General features: G+C 39.7%; 2 protein-coding genes across 4 annotated transcripts in view; one reads left to right on the forward strand and one right to left on the reverse strand.

Moving 5' to 3' along the window:
* LOC134194527 (TBC1 domain family member 5-like) overlaps positions 1–7,074 on the reverse strand; it is an 11,155-nt gene extending 4,081 nt beyond the window's left edge. Inside the window, exons 1-17 of one of the 2 annotated variants that reach the window (XM_062663470.1) lie at positions 7,034–7,074; positions 6,074–6,119; positions 5,885–6,011; positions 5,775–5,820; positions 5,652–5,717; positions 5,070–5,159; positions 4,926–5,003; positions 4,147–4,214; positions 4,044–4,082; positions 3,655–3,718; positions 3,490–3,578; positions 3,377–3,430; positions 3,235–3,313; positions 3,124–3,174; positions 667–782; positions 419–561; positions 238–344 (exon numbers count right to left, since the gene is read on the reverse strand). In XM_062663470.1, coding sequence (XP_062519454.1) covers positions 238–344; positions 419–561; positions 667–782; positions 3,124–3,174; positions 3,235–3,313; positions 3,377–3,430; positions 3,490–3,578; positions 3,655–3,718; positions 4,044–4,082; positions 4,147–4,214; positions 4,926–5,003; positions 5,070–5,159; positions 5,652–5,717; positions 5,775–5,820; positions 5,885–6,011; positions 6,074–6,104 — 1,248 coding nt within the window. In that variant the 5' untranslated portion in view covers positions 6,105–6,119; positions 7,034–7,074. Of the gene's footprint in view, positions 1–237; positions 345–418; positions 562–666; positions 783–3,123; positions 3,175–3,234; positions 3,314–3,376; positions 3,431–3,489; positions 3,579–3,654; positions 3,719–4,043; positions 4,083–4,146; positions 4,215–4,925; positions 5,004–5,069; positions 5,160–5,651; positions 5,718–5,774; positions 5,821–5,884; positions 6,012–6,073; positions 6,192–7,033 lie in introns of those variants that run through there. The other variant, XM_062663469.1, reaches the window with a different exon arrangement.
* Positions 7,075–7,192: 118 nt separating this feature from the next.
* Positions 7,193–10,000, forward strand: part of LOC134194528 (uncharacterized) — a 4,146-nt gene continuing 1,338 nt past the window's right edge. Inside the window, exons 1-5 of one of the 2 annotated variants that reach the window (XM_062663471.1) lie at positions 7,193–7,794; positions 7,868–7,951; positions 8,025–8,179; positions 8,248–8,370; positions 8,432–8,526. In XM_062663471.1, coding sequence (XP_062519455.1) covers positions 7,193–7,794; positions 7,868–7,951; positions 8,025–8,179; positions 8,248–8,370; positions 8,432–8,526 — 1,059 coding nt within the window. The remainder of the gene's footprint in view (positions 7,795–7,867; positions 7,952–8,024; positions 8,180–8,247; positions 8,371–8,431; positions 8,527–10,000) is intronic. The other variant, XM_062663472.1, reaches the window with a different exon arrangement.

Genomic DNA, 10,000 nt, shown 5'->3' on the forward strand with positions numbered 1-10,000 from the left:
CTGTGTCTATGTGTCTGTCCACCCATCTATCTGTCTGTCTATCTGTCTGTCTAATTGTTTGTCTGTGCATCAAACTGTCAACCTGTCTGTCCATCTTTGTGTGTCTATGTGTCTGTCAATTTGTCTGTCTAATTGTTTATCTGTGTATCAAACGGTCAACCTGTCCGTCCATCTCGCACACTGGTCAGCCATGCATAAACCTGCCTGTCCAACTACTGCCTGTTATCTTCACCACACCTTAGGATTTCGTAGATGCAGTGCTCTCTCTACCAAATAGTGAGTATCTCCAACAGATGGAAAACGCATCAACATCTGCATACATGTCGGATAGTCCTCACCAATCACTGCAGACCAAAATTACAAACCAATTTCAGACAACAATCCAATCATGGCAGACATGCAATCAATACTGTCTCACATATGTTCCTAATAAATTGCAGCATTGCCACACATATGTAGTCAACAAGACTCAGTGACGGACTGTAGGCAAATATCGCATCCCACACAACTAGGAGACCTTCTAGTGGAAACTCACGACCAAACAAGAGCCGAATCCATCGACTAAATCAAAACATAATATTTGTAAGACGTAATGAGATTGACATGATTGAGGAAGGTGTGGTGAGAGAGAAATGATCAACTGACTAACGCATGTTGTTAGCTCACATTCCATAGACTTGTGGTGCAATGCCCAGTCTCTCCAAATGTGAGTGTAGAACGGGATCGTGTTCTCGAAGCACTTTGTTTTGTATACGATCGAGTTTCTTAGCAAGAGGTGACGACTAGAAAGAAACAGTTGTTGTCATTACAATACATTGTGTTTGTTTCTAAGCTAATCAACACGACACTATCTACAGTAGCCTTGTACCAGACCCTCTCGCACCGTCGTGCCTGGTTCATACGGCACCGGCATGACAGCGCGAGAGGGTCTAGTATGAGGCTAATCTACAGTAGTCTAGTGTATTATGAGATGCATCCTTCCAAAATATGGCTTGTTAGAAATATATTACATAGTAATTAAGATTAGCTTAGATATAGATAGTTATCTTATATCTTGCTTAGTGTACCAACAGTTCTATCTGTACTGTTGTTTGCGAGCATTTTACTGACTATATTTAATTTAGTGTGGCGTCACAGAATTGTTAGTCTGTGCTGGCTACATACGGTTGGTTAGCTCCTCGTTTATTATAAATAAATGAGTTTACACAAAAAAGTGTATTGTGAGATGCATCCCTCCAATACAATAGTCTAATGTATTGTGAGATGCATCCCGCCCATACAATAGTCTAGTGTATTGTGAGATGCATCCCGCCCACACAATAGTCTACTGTATTGTGAGATGCATCCCTCCAATACAGTAGTCTAGTGTATTGTGAGATGCATCCCTCCAATACAATAGTCTAGTGTATTGTGAGATACATCCCTCCAATACAATAGTCTAGTGGATATACCAGTAAAATCAGAAGGATTTGAAGTTCTGGGAACTCCAGTGGGAAGTGATTCGTATGTGGAGAGATGCTGTCTAGCAACTTGAAGATCCTCAGATAGCAAATCTCATTCTTTGGTACTGTGCTGTCCTAAACATAATGCACCTTCTTCGAACGGTGTCCCCAAGATTTATAAGCAAAATGGCAGGACTTCATGACAGTGAAATCATTAACACTTTTGAGAAAATCATAGGCTATGATTTGTCAAAACAACAACAACATTGACACTCTGCATCAAGAATGGGAGATTCGGCTTAACGTCATCCAGTGATACCTCCACATCAGCTTTCCTAGAAGCTTGGGCTAACACCTTACACAATTTAGGAAATGGAGACAAACGTCTGGTTTCTCTTTGCGACAAGCTCACTGATACCTTTGTTGATGGGTCCCTATCCTTAGCAGATCTAAATAAAGCTTTGGAGGATCATCACACTTCCTGTACAACAACTGAGCCACTGGTTCCTTCTTTGCAGGATATTTCCAATTGTTCAAAGAAATTACAATCTCGACTGCAGTCAATCAAAAAGACAAACAGTTCCAACAATTCTTACAGAACTGCACTACAAGAGAAGATAGAGCAAGACTGATTAGCTGTGGTAAACTGATGGCAGGGGTTTGGCTAGATACAGTTCCAGTATCGCAGAAATTCACTCTTAGCTGTTCAGTTTAGAACTGCAGCACTTATGCGACTAGGGGCATGTCTTCCTGCACTCGGAAACATCGAGAAATGCATACCCCAGTGTGGTAAAGACATAGACAAATAAGGCTATCATTTGCTTACGTGCAAATTTGGAGGAGGTCCAATATTCAGGCACAACCATTTCCTGGACAACTACTACAACATGTTGTGGGAAGTAGGCTTCCATTGCCGTAAAGACAGCTCAATTCCAAAACAAGCAATGCCCAGACATAGCTGTCTATGATTTTCATGAGGGCAAGAAACTATTGTTAGACATTACAATAACACACCCTTGGGCACAAAGTAACATCTCAGGGAGCAGTACTACAGCAGCATTTGCAGCAGTGGAAAAAGGAAAAAAGGACAAGAAGTACAGAAAAACTGCCGAATCCTTAGGACGCATCTTTTGCCCAATTGCAATTGAGGTTTTCAAACGCTGGGGCCCCAAGGCTGAAGAGCTACTGACAGAGATGATCAAGATGGCGCCCATGCAATTAGACATGCCAGCAAGCCAATTCAAAGCACAGTGGTCACGTCATTTGTCTGTGACACTTCAATGACTAAATTCGGACATGATCAATAATCGGGCATTGACAATTGTTGGCAAGGAGCCTGGTACCAGTGTGCCGGCTAACCTTGCCAAACGCCAATTTGGTTTTGACTTTTCCTAAATCTATGTTCTTGTATGTGTGTGTGTGTGTGTGTGTGCACGCGCATGCGTGTGCTTGGTTGTGTTATAGTTTGCATTGTAGTTTGCATTTTAGTTTGTGTCGTAGTTTGCTTGTAATTTGCCTTGTGCGTTTGATGACAGTTCTGAAAATATATTGTGAGATGCATCCCTCCAATACAATAGTCTAATTTGTATTGCCCAACACCCTCCTATGTGTACAAAGTGCAAAGCAGTGAAAATACAAATGTCTGTCTGTAAAATTGCAGCAGGAATGCATGTCAACTGACCATGAGTTCTGCTCGTTCCTCATCAATAAACAGCTGCTGATCATTCCTCTTCTACTTCCACAACAAAAACTCATACATCAAAACCAATACATCAATAAAACAAGTCATTACCTTCCCTTCTAAGCCTCTAATTTCCACTTTCTGTATATACCATATGTGACATGACTCCATCAGTGCCTCTAGTAGAAGACTATCCACACATCAACAACCATCACTTATCACTACTATCATAAACGATCACACTAAACCATACAATGAATCACTTTCTACACTATCAGAGTCCATAATCAGGTTCATCTCTTCTTCTCTATGAAACAACACAATAATATACTTGACTGCACATGCATTGACACTACAGTTGCTCACATTTCTGATTGTGAATCTAAGTTGTCTGAAGAATCTCGTTTGTCTGAGTCTACGACAAAAATTATTGGAGCTAGAAGCTCATGAACTCCCTGCAAGACAACAAACAGAGAGAGAGCAAGTGCCAATTGAACAAACACGATGATAAATAAATATATGATAGTATACCTGTCTGTATGCAAGATTACTGTGTTCCTTGGCATAGCAAAAGAGAACATCCATAAGCATTGTTCTAAAAAATGCAATTCTTGGATTGACATTTTATAAGAAAAAGTTAACACTCAAGATATGCATCTCTCAATACACTGACTATTGTATTAGAAGGATGCATCTCACAATACACTAGACTATTGTATTGGAGGGATGCATCTCACAATACATTAGACAATTGTACTGGAGGGATGCATCTCACAACACACTAGACTATTGTATTGGAGGGATGCATCTCACAACACTAGACTATTGTATTGGAGGGATGCATCTCACAATACAGTAGACTATTGTATTAAAGGGATGCATAAACTACTGCATCAGGAAGAACACAATATGCAACGTACCTGATTCTAGAATCTTTAAAGAACTCTACTTCAGGAAAGCTAGAAGATCAATACAATACGTAACATTAACTACACCATCCATCCTACCAACAATACAACTAACGTTCTATCTACATCTTGCTTTATTTCTCGTCTCAAATTGTCATCCTGGAAGTACTGATTCCAAGGACTCTGCAATTGAACAAAAGCGGAAATTGAGTTGGCACACACAAACAACACTGTCATAAGCACAAGAATGAATAAGGAATACAAACAACTGCTAAACAGACATACCAGTAAACACAAGAAGGAAGAAAGCAACAGAAAATTATCAACCAAATGACAATGAAGCCACCAACGTGCTAAACTGACTGATTAATAAAGAATAATAGTGTAGACAGCCAAACAACAAACATACGAACAAACACAGAGACTAAAAAATTAATTATTGCAACTGCAAACAAACAAACAGAAACATAAACGAACAGATAAAAACACCCACAGACACAAACAGCAGACAGACAGACAAACAGACAGACAAACCGCACACAAACAGACAGATAAACAGACAAGCAGACAGACAAACAGACAGACAAACAGACATACAGACAGACATACAGACAGACAGACAGACATACAAACAGACAGACATACAGGCAGACAAACAGACAGACAAACAAACAGACAAACAAACAAACAGACAGACGAACTGCACACAAACAGACAGATAAACAGACAGACAGACAGACAGACAAACAGACAGAAAGACAGACAGACATACAGACAGACACAGACAAACAGACAAACAAACAGACAGACAGACAGACAGACAAACAGACAGACAGACATATAGACAGACAGACAGACAAAAATCAATCAAACACCAGACATAATTGTCCATACTTCTGTTTCCTGAGACAACGGATTATTGACAACCAAATTATCCTGAGCCTTCATCTTCTCAAATGGCTCTGTAACATGCTAAACCACCCAACGATCCTTTCATTACAAATTTCCATCACCCCAAAGAGTCATCAATACAATCACCTTCTTTCTAATTCTACTGTATCGTTGTCTATCTTCTAACGTCTTACTCTTCCACTCCCGTCGCTGTTCAGGAAGTACACCAAGAAATATCTGCCAAAAATCAAAAATCAATTAATTATTTATTTCAATTAGTTCAAACAAAAATTTCAAAATTTGGAAAATAACTAAAGAACCGTCCATATTAGATACTGATAGGTTCGACGTCCAGCCAGATGTCTCCCCTACATAGGGGGAGCAGGCTAGACTCTTGACTGGCAAACTGAGTTTACAATAAATTCGGCACTGATTGATACAAAAGTGCGATGGCAATGTAAGCACATAAAAAATTGGTTTACTTCGATCAAACACAATCAATCAATTAATTTCAATTAATAAAAAAATTGATTAATAAAAAAATTTAATAAATAAAAAATATTTTGTGCTTAGTGAGACACACAAGGTAAACACACTGTGTAGCATGTTTGTAGCATTTCGTGTACCGCGTGTACGTACTCAATTGTGTGACGTCACTCCTGGCCAACAAACAGGGACTAGGAGTGCCGAGTAGTCACATGACAAAAAAACGCAATGCGTAGGCGTTACCTTCCAACAGACACTTCTAAACGCGATGCCGCTCCGTAATCGTCCTTTCAAGCCCAACTCTTTGACCTTAAAAATATAAAAAAATAACGCTTTCACTCATCGGGTCGTGCGCAACCGCCTCACATGATCGAGGTAATGCTCCGAGTTGAACATTCGTCTCCATTCTTCACTGAAACGAAAACACGCTTCATGTCCATTCATACTTACATCGCAAACCACTTTATATGCCTCACTCCGGTCGATGCGCCGCTGCCGGTTCGATGTCAGGCTGTTGTGAGTGCAGGAAAGGAAGGACGGAGTGGGAATCGCCGAGAACGACGAGTGAGCTATCCGGGTGACTCAGTTGAGTCAGAAGTCGATCTAGGAAACGAGGTGCGCACGTTTAGAGGCGATGAGAATGTGGAGAAGACGGAAATGTTTACTTTGACGATTCGTTTCGGTTGAGTCGGCCATCTGAGTTGATTTTAACTAGTTAAGTGGGTGGGATCTTCTGTGGTAGTCACGTGATTGAGTGACAGATAGAGGTTTCGCGATTTATTTTTAATTTTTTGCTAATAAATTGTTTTTAAAATTAATTTTTATTACTTTATTATTATAATCTCTGCGTTTAATAATTATGATATTAAGAATAAATTACTAATTAAAATTATTAGTAATTATAATTATTAGTAATTATAATTATTAGTAATTATAATTATTAGTAATTATAATTATTAGTAATTATAATTAGTAATTATAATTATTAGTAATTATAATTATTAATAATTATTATTAGTAGTAATTATAATTATTGCTAATTAATTATATTATAAATTAATCTTATAATTAACATAATAAATTGCGTTTAATAATTATAATATTAAGAATAAATTGCTAATTAAAATTATTAGTAATTTTATAATTATTGCTAATTAATAATATTATTAGTAATTATAATTATTGCTAATTAATTATATTATAAATTGCGTTTACTAATTATATATTAAGAATAAATTACTAATTAAAATTATTAGTAATTATAATTATTACTAATTAATTATATTATAAATTAAAATCTTATAATTAACATAATAAATTGCGTTTACTAATTATAATATATTCAAGATTAATTAGTATATAGTATATACTATCCGGGAAATAATTTATTAAAAGTACAATTATGCATGCTTAAGTAAAAGTTGATATTAATAATAAATATAAAATAAATTGCGCCCACGAATTCATGAAACAATTCTTGTCAAACAAGTATATTAGTAATTACATATTTATTTATCTATTTATTATGGTTTGAAGACCCTCACGTGACTACTCCCAGAGTGTCACGACACGTACAAACGCGGGTCACGTTTCCACCAATCAGCGCTCGCTGTTATTCCACTCACCCTGTCCACGCTTCCGGTTCAAGGCCAGGCGCTCATCTCGCCACACGAAATCTCTACACACCCGAATCATCTTTCGCCCACATTTCTCTCAGCTCCACCATCATCCTCACCCAAGAACTCAACAATCGACGCTCTCACTCAACCTCTCCAACCTCCCAGATGCTCACAGCAAAGCGACTCCCATCTGGCAAGCCGCCGCGCAAGCGATTGGCCTGTCCAAGCTGCGCTCTACTCACACTCGTCATCTCACTGGCCATCATAGTGGCGTCACTCGCCATCCTTCTCCTCTATGACGTGGCCACGCCCCCTCTCTCCAACACTTTTCTCTCTCAGCGCGACTTCCCTCAAGGCCAGCGTCTCCGCCAGAAAACGCGGAGGGTAACAAAACTGGGCGCGTCGTGTGACGGATTCGGCGTGCAGCGCGAGCTCTTCTTCCACAAGTTCGGCGGCGTTCATTGCGCGCTCGTTGCATGGGAGAGTGCGGACGAGTACGAGGAGGAGGATCGTTACATTGCGAGATTGGAGACGGTCTACAAAGTGTTTGCAAGCAACGTGTCGGCCGACGAGTATTTTACGAAATTCTGGGGCACGCATCTGTATGATCACTTGCCGCCGTATTTGTATGTCGACCAGAGTGACAGCTCGCCACTTGTCGGGCAACAGACGCGCGCGTTTCGCTGGGATTCGAGCAACGTGCGACCGGGAATGCCCGTGCCGTTGCAGGCCGCCTCCACGCCGCCTCACATCATCTTCCTATTTCGGTGCGCAGCCTAAATTTTTTGCATTTTTTCTTGTAAAAATATTTGAGTTCGTGTTGTTGCTACATATTCCTAGTGAGGGCCGATTCTTCGTGAGAATACTGATGAGGTCGTTTCCGAACGGGCGAGATGCGAGAATGAGTAGCGAAACGGCCGGAAGGTAAGATTGAGAGTTGCAACAATGTCTGTTTGTAGTGTGAGCTGCTTGTCCCTTGACAATTGGTTTCCGGTAGCTCGTGGGCGTGGCTCGAATTCTTAGCATTTTTTGCTCTCATTTGTTGCAGTCTGGGGAGAATTATTGTTGATACGATAAGAAGAAATGAGCCATCGGAGAGACGCAAGATGTTCGTTAAGCTTCAAGCTGACGGACGGAGTATTGTTTTTGGAGGTGGGCGTTGTCCATTGTTGGGCACTTCCGGTGTAAATGTCCAATATTGTGCATTGTTGTGCGTGTAGGAATGAGATCAGTGACGTCAGAGTTGCGATCATTGTTCAAGTATGTTCGAAAACGGTGCAATAATGCAAGAAAGTGGATTTGCCTACGAATGTGGCAGATTTACAGTCAGTTGATTACAGAAGGTTGCTTCCTGGTTTGGTGCTAAAAATAGCAACTGGTGTGTTAATTGTTGTGTTTGTGCAGATTTTGGGTCTAAGATTTTGGTAATACGTGATGCCAGGCTTCTGTTTATTGCAGTTGTTGTGTTGCTGCACAACAGATTTCATGCATTCCTGAAGGTTAGTGTATTGTGAGATATGGCACGTGAGATGCATCCTTCCAATACAATAGTCTAGTGTATTGTGAGATGCATCCCTCCAATACAATAGTCAATGGAAACTTGTCTGATGATAATTTCAAATCTTCTCTAATAAGCAAGGCAAAGACTTTGATGCAAAAATTGGATAATTGCCCTGTTAGTTGTCGGTGGAAACTAAAATTATACCAAAATGGAATCTTCCCAAGATTGTCGTGGTACCTGTCTCTACTTCCTCTTTCACCAAGCTGGCTGCAATCTGAATTAGATAGAATTGTTACATCTTACCTCAAGAAATGGTGTAAACTTCGTCGCTCGGCCTGTACTGCCATCTTCTACCTCCTCCCACAAAATGCTGGTCTTGGCTTACCCGTTTGTCTACGTCTTCCATCTCCCTCCAGTCTTCGAAATCTGCCCGTCTCTTATCCTCACATGACAACTGTGTCTGCTCTTTGGCCACCAGTCAAGCATATAATAAATCGTATAGCAACAGATTCTCTGCTTTTAGAGAAGCAGCAAAGTCACTATCTGAAACACCAGGTGCTTCTGCAGCAAAATTGAGTGACATCATCAAATCAAGACTAAAGGAGGAACACCAAAAACAACTTCTTGCAAGAACTAAGAATCTACATGTCCAGGGATCCATCTTCCGTCTAGAGAACTGTTCATCTGACGTCTGGGCAAATGTTGTCTCTTGTCTTCCCGGTCATCAACTCTCTTTTGTCCTCAATGCCATTTCTGATACCCTCCCTTCAAATGCTAATCTTGTCCTATGGAGGAAACGTTCTTGTGATAAATGTCCTCTATGTCATCAACGTCAAACCCTTCTTCACGTTCTCAATAATTGCTCAGTCCTCTTACAATGTCGTCATTACAATCAACGTCACGACTCTGTTCTCAGTCTTCTCTATAATGCGGCTATTAACCATCTACCACATCAATTCAACATCTTTGCTGATTTAAAAGACTGTGAAGTAAAATTTCCATCTGACATCATTCCTACTGCACAAAGGCCTGACATGTTGATTTGGAATAATCATACGCTCAAATTTTATGTCATAGAACTAACAATCCCTTTCGAAACAAACTTTTTTGATGCAAATAAAAGAAAATCAGAACGGTATACAGACTTCATGATGACCATTAAATCAAAAGGCTTCACCTGTAAGCAACTAAATATTCAAATAGGATCTAGAGGCTTTATTGATACTCCAAGTCTTCTCCCCTTCCTTGATGTCATCTCTATTCCTCCTCACAATCAACGTCAACTATTATCATCAATCGTAAAGGTGACAATTGAAGAATCTCTTAAAATATGGTTAGCCAGAAACAATATCTAGTTCTGTTTATCCTAGTTTAGTTATTTTAGTTGTACATTACTTGTTAGAGCTTTTACTATTACTTTACTGGCGCCGCATTATTGTTAAGTGTGATGGCCATGTATTAGTGAGGTGCTC

The sequence above is a fragment of the Corticium candelabrum genome, chromosome 19, assembly GCF_963422355.1.
Source record: "Corticium candelabrum chromosome 19, ooCorCand1.1, whole genome shotgun sequence".
Classification (NCBI taxonomy): Eukaryota; Metazoa; Porifera; class Homoscleromorpha; order Homosclerophorida; family Plakinidae; genus Corticium; species Corticium candelabrum.